Source organism: Eublepharis macularius, chromosome 3 (genome assembly GCF_028583425.1).
Source record: "Eublepharis macularius isolate TG4126 chromosome 3, MPM_Emac_v1.0, whole genome shotgun sequence".
Classification (NCBI taxonomy): domain Eukaryota; kingdom Metazoa; phylum Chordata; class Lepidosauria; order Squamata; family Eublepharidae; genus Eublepharis; species Eublepharis macularius.
In genome coordinates, this window is record NC_072792.1 from 172,798,387 (window position 1) to 172,821,157 (window position 22,771).

At 43.0% G+C, this 22,771-nt stretch overlaps 1 protein-coding gene across 4 annotated transcripts in view; it reads right to left on the reverse strand.

The window, feature by feature from the left end:
• TMEM135 (transmembrane protein 135) overlaps positions 1 to 22,771 on the reverse strand; it is a 221,081-nt gene that overhangs the window by 115,029 nt on the left and 83,281 nt on the right. For all 4 annotated transcript variants that reach the window (XM_054974255.1, XM_054974253.1, XM_054974256.1 and 1 more), the window contains exon 5: positions 16,658 to 16,723. In XM_054974255.1, coding sequence (XP_054830230.1) covers positions 16,658 to 16,723 — 66 coding nt within the window. The remainder of the gene's footprint in view (positions 1 to 16,657; positions 16,724 to 22,771) is intronic.

Below are 22,771 nucleotides of genomic sequence, written 5' to 3' on the forward strand. Positions count from 1 at the left end.
TTTGATTCCTCACTCCTCCACTTGAAGCCAGCTGGGTGAGACCTAGGGTCAGTCTCAGCTTCTAGGAGCTCTCTCAGCCCCACCCACCTCACAAGGTGTTCTGTTGTGGGGATAATAATAGCATACTTTGTAAACAGCTCTGAGTGGGTGTTAAGTCATCCTGAAGGGAGGTATATAAATCGAATGTTGTTGTTATCATCATCATCATCACCTGGTGCCTTCCTCACTGTTCTAGCAGCATGATTAAGGAGCTGCGTTACAAATATTCCACAGCCCCAGTGTAGCTTAAGAGCAGGCTTTGTTTCTCAGACTCCCCACTTCTGCTTCAACCACCAAAACAGAGGCGCTCATGGCTCCAACCACAGTGGGAATATGGACTTCCCATTTCATGTTCTGATGGGGCAAATGCTGGACTCTGTTCCCAAAGAATGGGAAGAGTCAAGGGCCAAACGACTGTGTTGGCTTTTCTGTTGGAAAAAAAAAAAAAGCTTGAGCCAATGGGGTTCTACTTAAAGGCAGAAGACACTGCCCTTGGCTGAATGGGAGTTCAGCCTTTAAGATCAGAGAAGCTTTTTTTAAAGCTTGGGAGAGGTGATTCATGAGTTCTCATCACTGCAGGGTTTTATTAAAGGCTGTTTATTAAAGGGTGGGATCTCACGTCTTTTGGTGAGTTCTCTCTCTCTCTCTCTCTCTCTCTCTCTCTCTCTCACACACACACACACACACACACACACACACTCACACACTCACACACACACACACACTAATTAGGGAGCAGGAAACTGACTGCATCGCACCAAGCTGGCATTTCTTCAGGACAATAGCAGCACGAACTCCCTCTGGCCCCCTCTTCGGATATGTTGACAAAGCAATATGGTTTCAGTGCCTAATGAGCTGCTACCGAGAAGGTTGACTGGGGAAATGGGGGAAGCCCCGTACAGACTACAAAGAGGAGGGAACCTGAAATGCCCAAATCAGCTCTCTTGTGCTGTAAGGTACTGAACCGAAAGTTTTCACTGAGAAAAATGTTCTGTAATTTAAAGGATGTCGTTTCTAAAGCAAGCGGTGTCTCCAGATCTCACAAAAATCGTACTTTTCACACTCAGATTCTCATCTCATTAACCATAAAGCTGACTGAACACCGTGGTGTCCTATTTGGCCTACTGCGTTAGGTCTGTGTATACCTGAAACACCCCAATAAAACCTTCCTTTGGAGCCAAACCAATGCTCAAGTTGAGGCTTCCACAGCCTCAATTTGGAAGTCTGATTAATAGCTTGAATAGCTCTGCTTAGCCCAGGCTGGTCAGAGCTCGGAAACTAAACAGGGTTAACCATGGGCAGTTCTTGGATAGGAGACCACCAAGGAAGGTTGAGGTTGCTATGCAGAGGAAAGCAACAGCAATCTACCTCTGCTCTTCTCGACTGGAACGCTGTGTGGATGGGGTCTGCCGTGAGTCAGCTGCGACTCAACAGCACGTTCTTCTTCTTGGTGAACCGCAAGCACGCACACACACATATGGCAAAAGTAATGAGGCACGGCAACAGTTACCACACTCCTGCAAGGCTCCAAAATCCAGTAGCAGCTGCAAGGCAACCAGTTTCCAGTAGCCTGAACATATGGAAGCCTCTCAAAAAATAGCAATAGTTACATGTCTATTTCTGTGTAATGAATGGAAAGACAGGCCTGCTGCTATAATAGGAGCTTCTATAGAGGAGACTAATTGATGCCATATGTTTGTATAAATTGCTATACCAGATGTACCCCTTAGGAAAAAAAAAATACATGTTCCTGTTTTCCCCCAAAAAAAACATTTGGGGAAAAAATGAGTTAAAGTACAAAGCAATTTACTAGATAGTAAAATATACTGCAATGGGCATTTATCACCACGTTACAAAAATATACAGAATCCTGACACACCCTAGTAGGGCTTGGCGAGAGAATCTGAATTAAGAGCAATGCTTACAGTCACAATCCAGCAGCTACAAGCTGTGCACGCACAGCTGGGCAGTTGTGTTTATACTGTTATGGTTGTGCTCTCTGTGGCCAAAAAAGACAAAATGCCATTTAACCTCACTGTGTTTAAATTCAGTTAGTGGTTTGGCAGAGAGCGGCCAAAGGGAAAACTGCACACAAAATGAGCAAGACGCCAGATTCCCAAGAAAGCAAATTACTGACTGGCAGAGAGAGAGTTAAAGGGAAGGCAGACAATGTTTTTAGAGCAGCACAGCTCTCTCTGCTCCGAATCCAAACATACCTATTCCTTTCCAAACTCCAGTGCTGAAAAGACTGCACATTTCAAAGCAGGAGCTAGCTGTGCATAGCACCGGTAGGCTGGACTGCTGTGATGTTCCCAAGAAATCCCTCCCTCGTCTCCAAGCAGGTTTTCACTTTTTAAAAAATGAGGAGGGCATCAAATGAATTGACAGATGCGTAAATCTTCATAAAGTGCTCCTGAAGATTAACAAAAGCAGGTAGGCCACTTGTAGTATGGAAGAGAGGCCAGACTGCTAAGCCAGCATTCAGTTCACTTGTATATACATCTGCTGTTTTAGTGCAAAGTTAGACAACACTTTTCCAAGATCTCAGCACTGAGATGCAACATCCATTCTTTAATTTCAGTTTTCCAGGACGCAGCCTGGGACTTCTGCATGAAAAGCCTCTAAGCCAGTGCCTTCCCTCTCTCAATAGATTTCTAAGCAGAGTAACTGAGGCAAAACAGTTACTTGTGCAATCTTTACACACGTTGGCATAGTATGGAACTTAATGAGTAAGAGCAGTGGAATTTTATTTCAAGTCCTTTTGAGACCAACATTTTCTAAGGTATAAGCTTTCATCACAAGTCACAGCTCACTTTGTCAGATACAAATAAGAATGAAGATCCAGCCCTTATTTTCAGTTCAGAGGACGGTAAGAGCCAGTCATTCCTATTTATATCTAAGGAAATGAGCTTGGACTCATAAGGAAAACTTGTACTTTGATAATTTTCTCGGAGTGTATTTATTAAGACATTCCTACATAACCTTTTCTTGGGTTCAAGGCAACTTTTGATAACAGATTAAAAAACATTTGCAGTTAAAATCAAAATAAAATAACCTCCAAATCTCAGTAAGGTGCTATTGGACTTAAATTTTGTTCTGCTACCGCAGCCTAGCAAGGCTACCCACCTGAAACTATCATGTTAGTCTGAGAACATGCGGCCTGCACTCCCCAAGAAGACGAGGCGCAGGCACCTACTGTCATCCCTCTCTCCTTTCGCCACGAGACAAACATCTGGCTTCATCGGGGTAAGAACCTTTGCCTCAGCAGCAACTGAATCCTAGAACGGCTTCCACTTTATTTATTTTTTACTATTTTATTAGCTTTTTAACCCGTTCTTCCTGCAAGCTGCCCAGACTGTTTTTGGAGCTAATTTTTTTGGGTTGAGGGCCTATATTTAGCCCATTGAGAAGCTGGTGGGCCCACACTTAAAGACATGGACCTCCAAGGTCAACTATGGGGTCAAGTGAGGGCTCAGATCAAGATTTTTTTTAAATTCTGGGGAAACATGAATTTTACTTCACTGGTAGCAGCTGGTGAGAGAAGCCAGTTTGGTGTAGTGGTTAAGAGCGCGGGACTCTAATCTGGAGAGCCAGGTTTGATTCCCCTCTCCTCCGCTTGAAGCCAGCTGGGTGACCTTGGGCTAGTCACAGTTCTCTGGAGCTCTCTCAGCCCCACCCACCTCACAAGGTGTTTTCTTGTGGGGATAATAATGGCATACTTTGTAAACTGCTCTGAGTGGGCATTAAGTTGTCCTGAAGGGCGGTATATAAATCGAATGTTGTTGTTGTTGTTGTTGTTGTTGTTGTTGTTGTTGTTTTCATTCATTCTTCCCTGGGTCTGGGGAACAAGAGTACTAGATATTCTCCTTGCTCTAAGAAAACAGGGAGTAGTTACTGAGGCTACCTTCTGTTTTATTCAGTCTTAGTATAGCAGTGAGACCTTCTGGGCTCCAGTAGTCTTTTTATTTCTCATCTGTTAATATATTTGGCAAAGCAATGGAGAGAGGGTTTAAGGGGTGGCGTTCATGGAACGGCATCTGATTTGCACGCAGAAGGTCCCAGCATTTCAAAGGATCAGGTAGCAGGTGGTGTGAAAGATTTCTGCCTAGACAAGGAGTGCCAATCATAACAGACAATAGCAGCCCTCACAGACCATTGATCTGTCTCAGTATAAGGATTCTCTTGACGTACTTTCTGATCCTCCATCTAACAGAGTCAGCAAGTTCAGAGAAGCCATTTCGGGATTGGCACTGGAAAGGTATGGCACTACATGGGCACTGGAACGGTTTGGCACTACATGGGCACACACAAAGGTTGCATCAGGCCAACGGAGGCAGTATGGGTGCTGGCAAAGCAGCCGCAACTCCAAGGGACAGCCGCAGCACCCAATTTCCCTGAGCCCCAGGACAGACTGCATTTGCTGACGTCCTCTGTTAGCTGTGCTCTGGCCTGAATCCACCACGTTCTACCATCTTTTCAGGCCATGTCTCTGCACCCCATGGCATACCCGGGTAGCAGTGTTTTTAAAATCACCCCACTTGTACGTGTGCTGGTGTAACCGACGAGTATGAATCTTTTAGGAGCAGGACTCTTAAGCACTTGCAGATGTCCGAGCTCATCACAAGCTGACGATGTCCCCGTAGCATTCCAAACCGCTTTCCTTCCAGCTGAAATGTTTGGGGTCACTGCATTTCCCAACGCATCCTACATTTAGATGGTGCTATGAGTTTCCAGGAAATGCTTTCTGCAATTGTTCCATAGCATAAATAACCAGGATTTCCTACTCTCTAAACCCACACTGGCTTGTAATTTTCACATCTGTCAGTTCATTTCTCATTATTCCTTGGCTTTCCTGGATAGGACGCATGCCAGCCAAATGCATTGTTCAGACAAGTTCTGGAAAGCACAGAAGGGGCAAAGGGAATCTCAATTTATTCCTCCTGCAGATTGTTGATTTGCAATCTGCGTATATTCAGCTGGAACCATCAACAAGATTAAAGGATCTGTCTGCATTAGAGCACCTCCATTACAATTGCTTAACACTGTTTGCATTTCCTGCCTCCCCCTACATTTGTGTTACCTGTACATGAACTTTCTCCTCTACAAAAAGGAAGAGGCTGCTCTTTGGAGTGAATTGGATTATTATTCATGTGAGTGCCAACATCTTCATGGACCTGGATGCTTCCTGCCCTTCCTTTTTTCCACCTCTATCTCCTGATGACACTGGAAAGCTAATGCTGGAAGTTGCAGGACTCACACAGACAAAAAAGCCAAGTGACTGGGAGGGCTGCAGGGATTAGGGGCAACCTGGGAAAAGCTGTCCCATCCTCTCTTCCATCAGTGATGCTTCAGTTAACACAAGGAGTTTTGATGACTCAAGTGAAAGGCATGGGAGATTTACTCAAGTTCCCACTCCTCAATACACCCTCCCGCTTGCTCATCATTGGCTCCAACCTATGTTTTAAAAATCCTAATTTTAATACACACAGCTTAGGCAGCATAGAAGCAATATGTTTTGCAGGGTTTGATTTTGAGTTGGATCCCACAAGTCTGTTTCAGTGGCAGAGGCATTTTCCTCTGGTGGAAGGCATGATGGAAGGCTTCTTCCGCCAGAGGAAAGTACCTACACAATCCAGCAGGATTCAACCCCCTGCCCTTCTCTTACTTTAAAAAAAAAATCTCCTTTTAGACTTCTATCCATCACTTTATAGGGATGAAGACTGATATGGACATAGTTAAAATTGCATAAGAATTGTGAATTCTCATCTGAATCTATATTCTAGTTGGGAATATTTGAATTCTTAGGGTAGCATAAGACCCATTACACAGAACGATACAAATCTTCCACATTATTGCTATGCATGCAGTTGACTAAATGCACAAAGACTGGCACAGAAACCAGTATGAAGCGGCTGACACTGTCATCAGCCCTTATGATGTAATCAGAGGGAAAATTCCAAAGTATTAACTTGCCGTTAATCTTCATTTTGTCAAGAGTTAAAATTCTTCAAGCCATCATGTCAGCAGCATTACAGGGACGCGGGATTTCTAGGAAAGTATTATTTCTCACACTCTGATTAAGCATTCCAGAGAATCTTTACTATACTCAAGTTTCCACGAAAAGTTAGATTTTGAGACAGGGCCATAATTTAATCTTGATTTAATCCATTTCTGAAAATCAGGGTCTTGAAGTCAAAATGCTTTCTAAACTAACATTTGGCGATGCAGAGGCATTAACTGTAGAAATTAAATATAGGTAACAAAAGGGGGGAAATAGATTTTAAAACGGACATTTGCTATCTTCTTCGCTAATTAACATGACAGGCAAGAAAGCATTCAGATAACAAGAAATGGAAACTGGAGATGATCAAACTTATCCGTGAGAACAGAACTTTTGAACCCACGATAATAATGACATCTTTGTGATAGGAAGGAGAGGGGTGAGGAGAGATCAGATATCTAGGATCACATCACCATTTTTCTTCTACAATATGCCTGTGACTGGGGCCTGGCATGCCCCCGAGGCTCATTCTATATACAGAGAGAGAGAGAGAGAGAGAGAGAGAGAGAGAGAGGATGCTGAGAACATTAATTAACAGTGCAATCCTTAGAAGAGTTACTCCAGTCTAAGCCTACTGAAATCAATGGGCTTAGACTGGAGTACATCTTCTTAGCATTGCAATGGAAATCAAAATCAGCTTCACTTTCACCGCTCTTTCAGACGAAATGGAAGCAGTTTATAAACAGGGTCTCTCTCTCTCTCTTTCATGCACTGCATATATTGCCAAACAGATAGATTGTTGCCCCTTCCCCCCCCCCCCCGGGCAAGAGTGAAAAATAAAAGACGGCACAATAATTCAATAGCAATAATTCAAGAGCATCGATTCATTTTGCATTCAAAGGGGGCTGTTAAGGTTTAATGTTTTGTTTACAAGCATCTAAACCCATGCAGTAAAAGAAGTAGCATGTTGCTGCATTTAATGTTATCTTCTTGCATCCAACTCTTCCCCGAAGGAAAAGTTTTATTAACCACAAAAACCAAAAGTCATCTAAAAAGTCTCACAGAATAATGTGGAATCAAACATATGTTGCTTCAGGGGAAGGGGGATTTCTATTAAATACCAGTCACTTTTTTAATGTAAATTCATCCATGCATCAAAATGGCATCTGCAGAGATGGAAATGACATCCGCTTAGATGGAAACAAGATACATTTATTTCATTTATATGCCACCTTTCTACCCAATGGGGACCCAATGCACCTTACATGGTTCTCTTTTCCTCCATTTTATCCTTGTGACAACCCCAAGGAGGTTAGGCTGAGAGTGTGTGACTGGCCCAAGTGGAAAAGTGGGGATTTGTACCTGGGTCTCCCATATCCTAGTTTGACGCTCTAACCACTATGCAACACTGGCTCTCCTTCCATATCAACAAGTGGCAAAATTATGGAAGAGTAGGGATCTGCCTCCATCTTGCTGAGCCATGAATCTTTGCTACTAAGCCCTCTTCCTATTCTTCACTTTTACTCTGTCTCACATGCATACACACTCATGTCCCACTTACACCAACCCCATTCACATGGTCATCATATCATCTCTCTCTCACAAGCACACATACTTCTGTCATGTCATTCACACACGGATGTACATTTCCCCATCCTGTTTTCAACCATGTACCTTTACAGCTGCAGACATACACACCCCTATCATTCATGAATTGCCTCAGCCATACTGAAAGCTCACGCACAAAACTCTCACACACATACTTACAGATCCTCCTCTCCACTGAGGCATATATACTTCCCATACCTTAAGAGATCTGACCACTGCTCACAGATACACTGATGTCATCAGAGGATGGCCCAGGCAAGCCTGACCTCGTCAGATCTCAGAAGCTAAGCAGGGTCGGCCTTGGTTTGTAATTGGATGGGAGACCTCAAAGGAAGACCAGGGTTGCAGAGGCAGGCAACGGCAAACTACCTCTGTTAGTCTCTTGCCTTGAAAACCCAAGCAAGAATCACCATAAGTCAGTTATGACTTGATGACACTTTCCACCACCACCATAAGAGGATGCTAAACTGTGCTGTGGCTGATTTCCACCACCACCCTTCTTCAGATTTCAGGAGACGCATGCCCCAAGACACTGAGGAAGGTGCCTGAGAAACACAGTATTACGACCCCATCCCATCCCGTCTCGATACTTGGGATTCCGGAGCAAGATTTGGGTCCAGCACCACCTTAAAGACCAACTAGATGTCCAGGTAGGAGCTTCTGAGAGTCAAAGTTTTGACACTTGAAAGCTCATACCCTGGAAATCTAATTGGTCTTTAAAGTGCTACTGGACCTGAATCTTGCTCTTCTACTACAGACCAATACGGCTACCCACCTGAAATTAAGATCCCTGAAAGATCAGAACAAGTTTAGTACATTTTTAAGGGGCAGGCTACACAGACTGCATACCCATCTTCACAGGACATTCAGTACTCAAAAGGTTGGAGGGCCCTATCACTAAACTCTCTTCCACTAAGTCTTCCTTCAACAGAGAAAAACTTCCTGCAATAAAGAATGACTTTTCTTATGGAAAAAGGTTTTATCTGATGAAGGCCAAACAAAAAATTGTTGAATGAAGTTTATTGATGAACAACTTGGTGGAAGGGAGTCATATGATCCAACCAAAAGTTTCCAGTCCTGTCCCACTTTCAGTGCTCATAATTTTCCACTGGTGGAAGTTGCTAATTACAGTAACTACATCTAAGCCACTCAAGTACTGGCAAGAGAGATTCTAGGGAGCAACTTTAACCTAGCAAAAGTCCCAACAGGGCTCCCTTCACCAAAGAGATAAACTGATGGAATAAACCAGGCTGTACAGTATGTCTTTCAACAAAGTACTTACCAATCATATCCATCAACAAAAAGAATAAGGAGTTTGGAAAAGGCAATCAAGGAGATACAATAAAAAACTCAATTCACTTGTACTGAGGGGCACCTGAGACCATTTAGTGCAATCTTGTGTAGAATTACTCTGGTCTAAGCCCATGGATTTCAGTGGCTTTAGACTGGAGTAACTCTGCATTAAGATTATTCTCCAAGACTCATACTGGGCTCAGTTTCTCTCTGTAAACAAGTGAGCAGCTCTTTGACACATTTGGAGTCTAAATGAGCTAAGCCTAACATGGAACATTTTACAGGCCCCCAAACCCCCAGCTACCTGCTCTAGGGACTCTGAAACAAATTCATTCAGCAGTGCCTGTCAGACAGCTGCCTTGATATTGCTTCAACCCTGGCCATCTCCCAGTTGTTTGGCCGCCCTAAGCAACATGATCTGGGTAGAAATCACAATGCTATTAGCGCATTCATTAGAACACAGATGGGCAGCAGAGACGGACTTGAAAAATTCGGCTTTCAGTAATAATCTGGATGCAGGCCAGATCCATCTCCACCTAATGTTGAAAATGTCTGCATTTAGAGATCTGTTTTGACCCCAGCAGGCTAACACAGAAAGGTGTGCAAGGCCAGTCCTAGAAACCAAGTTGGCCGCTTGCCCTGAAAGAATAGAAAGATGCTGGGAAGGATCTGGAGGCCAGCTTCACAATGTTTTGGGAAAACAAATCCCTCCTTACCACAGCAACCAAGCATCACTCCCTGTCCACAGCCAGCCACAGATCTTCTTCACGGATATGGATATCTTATACATCCAGTTTCACACTACTTGTCTGCTGCTAATATACTGGGGGTCAACTGCCATGTTCTCCTCAGAGCAAAACGCTTTAGGCAGAAACAGGCACTCATTTAAAGCAATTACTTCCACTTTCTTCTACTACTCTCTATCTATGGCACACAACTAGTTAGGATGCCAGTTTTCTTGTTGTTGTTTTTAACTTTTGCTTGATTGAATCTGCAGGAAATGAGGGAGCCCATCACTGGATTCATAAATAAGGAGAACGTTGCTTAGCAACAAGCAAACAGTGTGGCTCCCTCCAAGAACTATCCGAAGGATCATACCATTTCGGGCAACGTCCATGAGGAACACAGTTGCCTTTGTCCAACAAACTGTTATTTCCAACTTTCTGTACATCTGATATAATTTGGCAGAAGACAGAAATTATGTTATGAAACAAGACTCCTTAAGAGCAAAGGCTCTGCTTCGTTTCTTGGAAGTTTGATAGGCTTTCAAGAGTTAGGAATTTAAGACCCATCTCCCTTCATGATGGTCCTCAAACGAAACTCAATGTCTCAGCTGAAAGTAAAAACAGCCGGGCCAGAAGTAGCGCACCACGGAAGGGGTGGAGCCTGCCTTGGCCATCCTGGCCTTCAAAGGCTGGTGGTGGGCCAGCGGGGTGGGAGGCTAGAGAGGGAGCCATAGGAGGTTCTAAGCAACCACAGAGAGAGAAGGGTGGAGGCTCCCAAGCTTGAGACTGCTCTGTGAAAAACCAGCAGTTTTGTTCTCAACAGTTCTGGAGCAGTGCCTCCGGAAGACCAGGTAAGAGGGGAAGCCGATGGCAACGTGCCTTAGTGTAGTAATGTTGGAAGGTAGCAAAGCGGCTATACCTGCTAAAGCCAAAGGAGGAGATCCAAGAGGCTGGGGAAAGGCCCACCTCAACTCAACTCACCTCGGTGAGGAGGCTGCATTTGGTGAGGGCCTGACAGTCCAGGATAGGGATAGGGGGAGCCTGGGATAGTCAGGAGGAGGCCAAGGAATTGGCCCAAGGGAAGGCCCATCGATGGGAGGGATACTGAGCAAAGCGACAGGCAACCTCCCATGGGGGAGGTATGAGGGAACCAAGAACTGTGCTATAAACAAGACCTAGAGGACAGACAGGGACTCCTGGGCCAAGGAGGAAGATATGGGGACCCTTCCTCATTTGTAGAGAAAGGAACTTGGTCTGAGGCCACAAGAAGACATGATAATAGAAACCAAAAGCACCGAGAAACTCTGGTAATTAGAATTTTTTAAAAATACAGCCTGTTGCTCTTAAAGTAAATTCCCAGTTCTCTTAAATTATGTTGAAGTCTAATGAAATCTTTATTGAATGCAACAACAGTCTACGTAATGCTCAGGAGGTGAAAGGGGTGACCTCTGATCCAATACGCATTTTCCAAGAAGTGAGCTTTGATGGAAATACTTCAGGAACAGTGAGAGAAATATGTTGAATCCTGAAGGTAATTATATTCTTAAATTTCATTACCTCCCCTGATACTATTAGGCTTCTTAGAGATCAGACAGCTTCAAGCCTGTAACCAGTCCTGAGGTAAAACCATTCCAAAAGTTATCTCTCTCACTTGGATGAATGACACTTGGCAACAACATGGCCAAAGCCTTTGCCAAAACACTGTCAATAATTCTGTAATCTATATGTAAACAGCTAATAGGACAGCTTTCAGGATAAAAAACATCTGATTTCTTATGTGGAAAGGCTGACAAAAGAAAACTATGTTCCTAGCCGGAGAGACCAAGGAACTGAATCCCTTGGCATGTAGAAAACCTGTAAGCAGGAAGTGAGGGGAGAGATTTCCCTCAAATATTCAGCCTTATGAACTGCAAATCCATCTGGTCTTGGAAACAGGCCAAACCTGAGGAGTCCTTAGTGATTTCTCTCTCTCTCTCTTTTTTTTTGGAATAGTATTTGTTTAAAATACATTTCACATACTGCTACTTAGGGATCTATAACTGGTTCAAGACTACTCTTGCTTTTCTCCCCCAACCTGCAAATTTAACCAACATTTACCCTATAGGCAGAAAAAATATATTTTCTTACTTATCAAGTGATAACCTACATTAGGCTGAAGAAGTTCCTCAAGGACCCTTCTTCCACCTTATACAGCTCTTCCATTGGAGGAAAGACTACTTAAAATTGGAGGAAGACTACAAACGTTGCTTAGTGGAATGATAGGATATGGGCCATCATATCTAATTTTTACAGTGCTTACTATGGTATAAGGTGCTATATCAAGGCACACCTTCAGGCTTCTAACCTATACACCCCACCTGCTCAGTCTTTTATAACAATCAGTCTACCATGTCTGACTTTCCCTATCAAGGTGGCACTTCAGAGCTGAAAGTGAACAGTTGGAATTTCACAGCAACCTTTAATTTTTTTCCCCATTCTGCTCCAATCGCATTTTTAGTCAGAGCACAGTTTAACCATCCAGCCAATCTTTCAAGCTGATCTCTTCACATCTACAGATCAGCAGACATTAGGAGCAAAGGTGAAAAATTAGAGAAGACAAGAAAAGAAAACAGAACAAAAGCCTAGCTGGAAACAGTAAAGGGTCGCAGAGAATATTCCTCATGACTCTAACGCCGCTGTGGTCAAAGAAAAACTAAATGGCAAGGTGGGGCATCATTTAGGCACATCAAGTTGGGTAGGGCAACACTTGAATTGAAATCTAGAATATTCCAAACTCTGCTTGGCACAGGTGCAGAGACCCAGTACCATAGCCAGGCAGAGACCAAACAGAAGACAAGATCTTTCTGTTATACTTATGGTTTTCAAAGTGCACAAAGGAAACACCAAATATCAACATAGGCATGCACAAGCCTCTCCTAGACGTATGCTCTATTTCATACATGTTGACTAAGCAAACAAGCGAAACCACTATTGTGATCCTCTCACTGTAGCACTGATGTTCTGTGCTGGGGATTTAAGCATGCTGTGCTAGGTGTACCAAGCTCCAGGTGGGGGTGGGGTTCTCCTGGAATTACAACTAATCTTCATACTACAGAGCTCAGTGGAAATGGCAGCTTCAGAGGCTAGACTCTACAGCATCACATCCTTTCTGAATTCCCTCCCCTCCCCAAACTTTACCTTCCCCAGGCAGTGCCCTTAAATCCCCAGAAATTTCCCAAGCAGGAGTTGGCAACCTTATGCTGTGCTCCTAAAATAGCCACAAGCTCTACACTTTGTGGCTATGTCTGTCCTTGTGTTAAACTCTAGATGTTGTTTATGAGTTCATTTCCCCTAGTAACCCACAAACTATACTTCATGAACTTTGTGAACTCTGCTTACAATACATAAAGTATTGTACTTTATACATAAGCAGAAGCATATATTCTCTATTCTAGAGAACCCATCCTTCCTAGGAACTGCAAGCAGATAATTAAATATGCAGAAGTAGAGGAGGGGGGGAATAAAGGTGCCCAGGTTGAACCAAGACTCTGCCAAAGGGTGCTCAGAGTTTGCTCAAGACATTTTGGCATCTGAAAACAAAATCCAAGAGGTACCTCCCCTACCACCAATACTGTTAAATAAATCAAATAATTGGCATTTTACTGCCATGTATGTATACATATATGTATGGTCCGCCTTTCTCACTGAGTCCCAAGATAGATTACACAGTGCAAGTAAAATACAATATAATCAACAGCTAGGATATTCACCGAGCAAAATACAATAATAAACAACAGTTAGGACATTCAGTGAGCAGATACAATAGGGATGATAGCAGAAAACTCTGAGAACAAGCATAAAATGAAGCATAACTAATTAAATGGCACGTTTAGCAATGTGGAAGCTCCCTAGTAGGTGCATATCTACATCAGCAGACAGAACCCAATGTCATAGTCTACAGTCCCTATCTCTACCAAGTCATCTCTCTGAGTTATTTCTTATGACACAGCACTCTAAGCTGGGTAGAAAGCCCTCCTAATTCAGTTTTACATAGTTTGTGGAAAGCCTGGAGAGTGTGGGAGTGTTCCTGATCTTGTCTGGCAGGCCATTCTATAAGGTGGGGGCTACCACAGAGAAAGCAGATGTACAGGCAGCTGTGGATTCTGCCCTACTGCAAGGTGGTCTCCGCAGAAGGCTCTATTCAGTTGAGCAAAGCCATGAAGTGCTCAGGACAGTCATGACTTTGAACTGAACCCGGTAACTGATGAGCAGGTACAACAGGAGTGACAGCAGAATGGGAGTAATATACATGCTCCATCTAGCTCCTGAGAGTAAATGCACTGCAGCATTCTGCACCAGCTGGACTCTCCGAGTTGACTTTGAGGGGAGACCTATGTAGAGTGCATTACAGTAGTCTAGTCTTAATGTTACTGGGCCATGAATCCAGGTGGCCAGATTGGCCATACCAAGGTAGGGGGCCATCTTGCAGACTAGCCTGAGTTGGGAGAAAGCCTTTTATTAATGGCACCCACAATCTGACTCATGGTGGAGCTGGATTCAATGGTATTCCAGAGGTGGGTGGCTTGCATCTGACGAAGAGAACTGTGATTCTCGAAAGCTTATGCTACAGTAAAGTTGATTAGTCTTAAAGGTGCTACTGGACTCTTTTCTGGATAGCTGTAGGCAGCAAAGACATGGAAGAGTTGGCAGGGTGGTTCCTTTCTCCTTCCCCAGGCAGTTTAATCTTTGCTCTAAAAACCCACTTGGAGGAACCTTGTGAACAATGTACACAAATGTATTGTCGAAGGCTTTCACGGCCGGAGAACGAGGGTTATTGTGGATTTTCCGGGCTGTATAGCCGTGGTCTTAGCACTGTAGTTCCTGACGTTTCGCCAGCAGCTGTGACTGGCATCTTCAGAGGTGTAGCACCAAAGGACAGAGATCTCTCAGTGTCACAGTGTGGAAAAGAAGTTGGCGGGTAATTTATATCTACTCAGGAAGGTAGGGTTGGGTTGAGTCATCCTGTAAGAGTTTGCCAGGGTGTGGAATACTAATGGAGGGAGGCTCCACTGTATCCTGAGGAGGTTCTTTTGCATATGGATTGGTGCTTGATATGCTAATCTTCTCTGTAGGGCTATTGTCGGGTATAGAGTATTTTGTTAGCCTGGTGTTTTTCAGGACTGGAAACCATGCTCTATTCATTCTTAAGGTAAACTTGTCCACAGCTGCAGGGTATGCGGTATACTCCTGCAGAGGTGAGGGGGTCTCTACAGTCTTTTGCTGATCGTAGCATCTGTTGTATTTTTCTGGTGGGTCTGAATACTGCTTGAAGGTTGTGCTTTTTCATAAGCTTTCCCATCTGATCAGTGATTCCTTTGATATATGGCAAAAACACTTTTCCTGTGGGAGACTGTTTTTCCTTGGTTGTTAGATTTATCCTTGGTTTAATTGCTCTTCTGATTTCATTTCTGGAGTAGCCATTTGCTCGAAGTGCATTGGTGAGATCCTCTCACCTCTGCAGGAGTATACCGTATACCCTGCAGCTGTGGACAAGTTTACATCAGGACCACAAAGCGTAGCATCCAGACAAGAATAAAAGAACATAAAAGACACTGCAGACTTGGCCATCCAGAAAAATCAGCAGTGGCTGAACATAGCCTAACTCAAACAGGACACAGTATCCTATTCCATGACACTAAAATACTGGACAACACTTCCAACTACTTTGTCAGTTTGCACAGGGAAGCCATTGAAATTCCTAAGCATAAGCACAATTTCAACAGGAAAGAAGAGACCTTAAGAATGAATAGAGCATGGTTTCCAGTCCTGAAAAACACCAGGCTAACAAAATACTCTATACCCAACAATAGCCCTGCAGAGAAGATTAGCATATCAAGCACCAATCCATATGCAAAAGAACCTCCTCAGGATACAGTGAAGCCTCCCGCCATTAGCATTCCACACCCTGGGAAACTCCTACAGGATGACTCAGCTCAGTCCAACCCCTCCTGAGTAGATATAAATGACCTGCCAACTTCTTTTCCACATTGTGACACTGAGAGATCTCTGTCTTTTGGTGCTACACCTCTGAAGATGCCAGCCACAGCTGCTGGTGAAACGTCAGGAACTACTGTGCAAAGACCACAGGCTATACAGCCTGGAAAATCCACAACAACCAATGTACACAAAAGTAGGGGATGCTGCAGAGATAAAAGGGAAGATGGATGAAATCACTTCCTTTTTTCCTTTTCCACCAGCTGCTTGTGTCAGAGGACAACGGAGAAGGTGGACATTCCCCCTTGTCACCACAGCACCCCACATCTGTCAAGCTTTTGTCCGTTTGTGTTTGTTTGTGATGCTCTTCCGATCCTCCAATATTTTCAGAGCCAATAGCAGGATGCTCAGGGATAGCAACGAAATATCTGCACAGCCAAATCTTTCCATTGGACCTTTCCATGGACTTTTCCATTGGATCTAACTTGCGGATTGCAAATGCTATTTGCGGTATATGCCAGGAACAAAGTTATACACACCAAACACAGCAGATGCCCATCAAAACTGCCTAGGCCTTCTTCTCTTATCACTCATTGCAATTTCTCAGCCCCATTTCAGATCTAACTTCCTTCTTCTCATAATGCTGCTAAAGAGATCAGAATTGTAACACCCTTTTGTCATCCTTAACTATGGTCAATATCAGTGTGGGTGTTATGATGGACTACCAGTGCAATCCTAGGCAGAGTTATATTCTTCTAAGCCTCTTGACCTCAGTGGGCTTACAAGGGTATAACGCTCTTTAGGATCTCATCGCATGTATAACGTCAACCAGGAATAGAAAACCAGGTCCAAAACAAGTAGTATTAACCATTGCCCAGTCTATGGAAACAGATACTTCTCAGATTTATTTTAAAAAGCCATCCTTAAAATAACTGTAACCCTTTAGTCCACGATTACACAAAATTAAGTTTGAAAAAAATGTACCCCCACACATAAAAAGAAAAATGTTGAGTCTTACTTCTCCATGTCTTAAAGGAGTAATTGTTCCTCTCGACACCCCCATGCGAAATAGTGTTTCTGTGGCCTGTATTTAAAAAAAAAAAACATTAAAAAAGCAGTACAATTTGGCTGTCCCGCTCCAAAAAATAATTTACTTCATGAATGAAACTATACCTATAAGTCCTACACACACTTGCTAGGAAATGAGTTCCATAGAACTAAGTAGGATTTACTCATGAGTAAACAAATAGGATCCTGCTGATATTTTTATTAAATGTTATCATAACCAAGTACGTCAATAAAAAGATATTTAGGCAACACAACATTCCGTTCTTACAAAGTCATTTCAAGGACTGCTGGAAGAAAATTTCTGCACATAACAGTTAATGCTTTACATGAAAAAAGATTTTAAAAAATCACCATTCCCGACCCCGTCCTTCCAAAAAAAAACCCTCTCCAGATGTTAAAAAATGGAGCATATTACAATAACAGGTTTACAGCTTTTAACATGTACAGATATATTTCGTAGGAAATGAGAGGATCTGTCTTCTCTATCACCTCACACAAAAGGTTTTTTAAAAAAACTAATCATAAAGAAAACACTGGCCTTCCCAACTACTGTCTCTGAATAAATAAAAGAGAGTATGATTAATTCTTTTTTAGGAACGCCATTAATATAATGGACTGGTTGACAACAAAATAAGAGACGTAAGAAGGGGGGCTGCTTGTTGGTTTTAAAGAATGTTTCTGATTTAGTCAAGACAGATGTCCTGAGTAAGAAGAAATAAGAAGACTCCTTCTGCCGTAATAGATGCACACAAGGTACTTTAACTTTTAAAAACTGGGCAAGGGAAAGTTACATCACGTGGATAACTTTTAAAAAAACCACAATATGTTAGTGATATGGGAATTACTTTCTTTAAAAAAAGAATTAGGGTAAGGAGCTGAGGGGTGCATATATACTCAATACCACCACCACCCCTCATGTTGAAGTTGGTCTGTGAACATTTTTAATTCCTTTGTACTTTTAACATTTGTTGCCAATGAATGGCAGGCGCCTACTCTCTGTCTTCAATTTATTAGCTCGCTTCCACCCACATTAGTCCATGCCGAATGCAAGACCTAATTCTTCTACACCCTCTTGAAGATTAAAGAGGGGGGGTGAGAATCTCATGCAACCTTTTGTGTTCCTTTAGAATCGATCTCTTTCATCAGCTCTTTCCACCAACATTTTAAGGATGTTTCGGCCAAATAGAGCATTCTGTCAATACTGCTAAGCTCCCTTTGTTTCCATTCAGAGCCAGTGGTGTGTGTGACTTTACTCCTTCTCCTACCGGTAAGAGATCTATTTTAATATACTTGCACTTGCACAGCTCAAACTAATTGTCCAAGGCTCCTTAGTGAAAGAGGACAGATTCGCAGCATTTGTGAATCTGGGACCATAGGGTTTTTTTGATAGGATCACCACTCACTTGTGCTGGCTAATGCTCATCAGATTAGGCCTCAAAGTTTCCTATTCCGATGAGTTTGGAGCTGGCTCACAAGGTCTCTGTAGTGTTTTGTTTTGTTTCTAATCTATTCAGATGCAGCTGTCTAACTAAAGAGGTTATGTAATTAGGGATTTTGGAGAGACTGTGTTAACCTAAAACCCTGGTGATTGTAGCGGGGGTGGGGGGCTCTTGGGAACATGGACAAAGTGCACAGCAAAAACAAAAATAAGACTGAAAAGTAATTTGCATTTCAGAATTAATGTTAAAAAAATAATTGATGAGTTTTTAAATAACATAAAAATAAATGCACATTCTTAGGCACAAACGCCACATTTTTCTTTACACACAACCCAAACATGAAATAGAACACAGTTCATTCAATGCACCTTTTTCGTATTTACTACTGAACTGCTGCTATACGGATTTCGAATTTCAAGACACCCACGCCCCGCTATTGTGAAAACTTCCAAGTATTTTCGTATATCTACAACTTCTTTAAACACAAATAATCTTTACCAAACAGACTATACAAATGCTTTTTAAAAAGGCACTTCAACAATTGCAGGTTTGCTTCAAATTTTCTGCTGGAGACAGTTTATTATTGGATCCATTTAAGTCGAATGTGACTTCTTGTCTGCGCTTCAGAAACATTATAGCTTTAAAGACATCATAATTAGTTACAGCTACATACAAATGAATTCAAACATATCTAATCTTCTGGAAGTGTTAACCACTGCATCCTAATACGCACCAATTTTTGTGTCATGACCATGTCTAATATTAAATTGGGTGGCCAGTGCCAATCATAAAGACAAGCAAAATTGGACCACCCACAGATAAGGTCGAGTTTCGGCAGATCTGTGCCCTCCTCTCATTTTTGCAGAAATAACTTATCTTTGTAAAGCCACAATAAGACTCCCAAATGGCTTAACGAGGACTGCGCATGCTTCAGGAGACGTGGCATGCTGACCACAACAGTTAGTTTAAAATGGAGGTGAGGGATGGGGGGAGAATTGGGAAATTAGCCTGCTAAGCCCCATAAAGAGGTTGCCAGGTGTCTGCAAGAAAAATATTTTCTCCCTTCACTAAAGGCTTAACGTGGAAATGGGGAGCCAAAGCTTTTTGAGGTGTGGAGGTTCATAGCTTCATAACATCCCACCCTGATGAAGACTGAACAAGCTCATTGCTTTAAGAATGCGGGTGCGGGGGGTGGGGGGAGAAGAAAGGAAGCGAAGCCTTCTCAAGCCCCTCCTCTTATTTATGTTATTTACAGTTCTCCTTTCTCACTAAGATTCATACACAGTGTATGTCAATACAATCAACGGCTAGGAGATTCAATAAACAATACAATAATAACAATAATAACAACATTCAATTTATATACCGCCCTTCAAGACAACTTAATGTCACACTTAGAGCAGTTTACAAAGTATGTTACTATTATCCCCACAACAATCACCCTGTGGGGTGGGTGGGGCTGAGAGAACTCTGGAAGAGCTATGACTGACCCAAGGTCACCCAGCTGACTTCAAGCAGAGGAGTGGGGAATTAAATCTGGCTCTCCAGATTAGAGTCCTGCTGCTCTTAACCACTACACCAAACTGGCTCTCTTGGATCTGGATTACAGAAATCTGAAAACAAGTAGAAATATGAATAAAGAAGTGATATAATACTGGAACAAAACATAAGCAATTTAACATGATATATTGAACAATATGGAAACTGCCCAGCAGCAGCATGCTTGCAGTAACAGAGAGTACGCTGTAGTATAGTCTATAGTCCCTAACCCTTTACCCAAAGCATCTCTCTGAACCATTTCCTTACAGCATAGCCCTATTACCTGTGTAGAAAATCCTTCCTGAATAATTCAGTATGGCATAGTTTTCAGAAAGCCAGGAGAGCAGGAGCTTTCCTGACATCTTCAAGCAGGACATTTGACAAGTTAGGAACCACTACAGAGAAAGCACATGTACGGACAGCTGGCGATTTGGCCTATTTGCAGAGTGGCCCCTGCAGAAGGCTGTCTTCATTTGAGCAAAGCTGCTGTGGCAAAGCACAGGGAGAAAGACAATCCCACAGATATGAGAGACCAAGGCCATGAAGGGCTTTGCATGCGATAGCTAAAATCTTGAATTGAGTCTGGTAACTGATGGGCATCCAATGGAGTGACGGCAGAGTGGGTGTAATATGCACGCTCTGCCTAGCTCCTGGTAATAACTGAGCTGCACCAAATTATCTTCAAGGGGAGACCTATATAGAGTACATTGCAGTAGTCTAGTTTCAATGTTACCGTGGCACAGATCCTGGTTGCCATTTCAGCTGTGTCAAGGTAGGGGGACATCTACTGGGGTAAACTGCACTGGAAGAAGGCTCTTTTTTGCAGGTGCATTAACCTGCTTCTCTAGCAGCTGTGCTGGAGCCAGTACAGCCCCTAGCCTCTTAACCAAGTGTGCAAGAGTCAACTGAACCTCATCAAAAGTGGGGAGCACAATGTCCTTCAATATCACTGGCCTTTCCAACCAGCATTACTTCTACCTTGTCTGGGTTCAGTTTCCATTTGTACAAACATGTATCTATATCCATATCCACATAATGCTAGCAGAAGCTGTCTCACAGCACAGCTTGCCTTGTGAGACATGGCAATTGTGCCCAACAGCCTCTTCTCAAAGCAACCTCCCAATGCCATAGTGCATCTTGCTTCAGAGGGCCCCCTGATGCTCAGCAGAGGATATGAGAGAAGGTGACTGGGGGACTCCAAAGGGAAGGAGAGAGTGGGGAAGATCCTCTGGCATACAAAATACAGCTAGTACCCAGTCCAGTGGTTGGAACTATGATCTCTCCCCACTCTTCTAGGTGCAATTTATACACATGCATTTCACACAGAATCTTAGGGGACTTGCGGGGGTGGGGGGGATGAGTAGAAGGGAGAAGGGCTCAGACATGCCATATGAGGGTGTGTGGAGGGTCCAGAACACACACACACTGAGCACATGGCAGGACAGTCATACATACTGTGTAACATGCCCTGAGGCAGGGCTGAGAGGCTCTCCCCTAAAACAATCCCTTAATGGTTCTTACCAGGGTGGGACAAAGGACGGGGAAACTGTCTCCAGGGTGAGACAATAAGGCTGGTGAACTGTCTCCAAGGGGGGACAATGAACTAGGAAGGTTTGATTAGGTCTTCCTGGGAGGAGCTATAAATAGTAAAAAGACTATTTGATGACCCATGATGGCTGGCTGGGTGAGGCTATAATAGGAGAGTGGGTAAAGGGTAGAATTGGCAGGGTGTATGAATGGATTCATCCAAGTACCTCTGGAGACCTCCATTGTTCTATGGTTATGCACAAATTCGGGGGTGTGGGGCTAAGTTAGCCTTACTTCACTTCTCACATTCCAGGACTTTCTCATCTCCTGCCTAGCCAGGCAGCTTATCTGTGTTTTGAACACATGAGCAGAGGGGCTTATGATAGTGCCATATTCATAAGCCTTAATATGGTGAGGGCAAGTATGACCACTCACAGGCCATGACCAGAAATGACTTTAAAAGGAGACTTAGACAGAATCACAGAAGAAAGGCCCATTAACTGCAATTAGCCGTGGTGATAAGTGTCAGGTGGGCAGTCGTGTGATTCTGCAATAGAAGAGCAAAATCTGGGTCTAACAGCACCTGAAAGACCAACTAGATTTCCAAGGTATGAGCTTTCGAGAGACAGTCTTGCTTTTGTAGCCATGGTGAGTAAACTGAACTTCCATCTTCAGCAAACTTCTGAAACCTTGTGCTAGGAGACAGCGTAAGGGGAAGGCCTCTATGCCCTGTTTGTTTATACCACCCCCTCCACACAACTGTTGGGTTGCTGTTTGAAACAGAATGCTAGGCTAGATGGAATACTGGTCTGACCCAGCAGGACTCTTCTGATGTTCTTAGAGTCTAACAAGTGTGTTATGGCACAAGCTTTTATTGTTCCACTTCATTAGAAGAAATCAGTAATATTTAGACCCAATAGGAATGCGTATATAACCCCCACCCCAGAAATGTGTATTACTTAATAACACACCAGATGCAAGATGACAGCAGGCTGCAATATCGTGTTTCCTCATACCATTTTAATAGCATGCCAATTATTTTGCGAGATAGCATGCCAATTATTTTCTTCGTATCAGCTTTCCATCATGAGAGATACAAGTCCAATCTACTAAGCGGCCAACAAACTTGCAAACTCATGAAACCTTCGAGTTCGTATCTATCAAAAAAGATTTCAACACCAAGCTTTCAAAGGCATAAGATACAATTATATTAGAACTTGATCTCCAGCTTTTAAGGAAATGGGGCCCTGCATGGGACACAATTTGAAAAATAAGAGAATCTGTTATTGTGCAGGGCTTAGAATATATGAACTACTTATATGTTCAGATCAGACACTTGGCAGTTTTATTAAAAAAGAAATATTTATTGTGCCCACAGAACACTGGATTTAGTCTAAACTCGCCTCTCATAAAATGAGAGATTATAAAATGCCAGCTGACACTTCACTCGATACGCAGGATATTTGCTGGAAGCAACCATGGAGGATTTCTTCCACTTTTTTGACTTTGCCCACAAATTAGACCCTTTGGGGAAGAATTTTTTAATACACTGAGAGAGA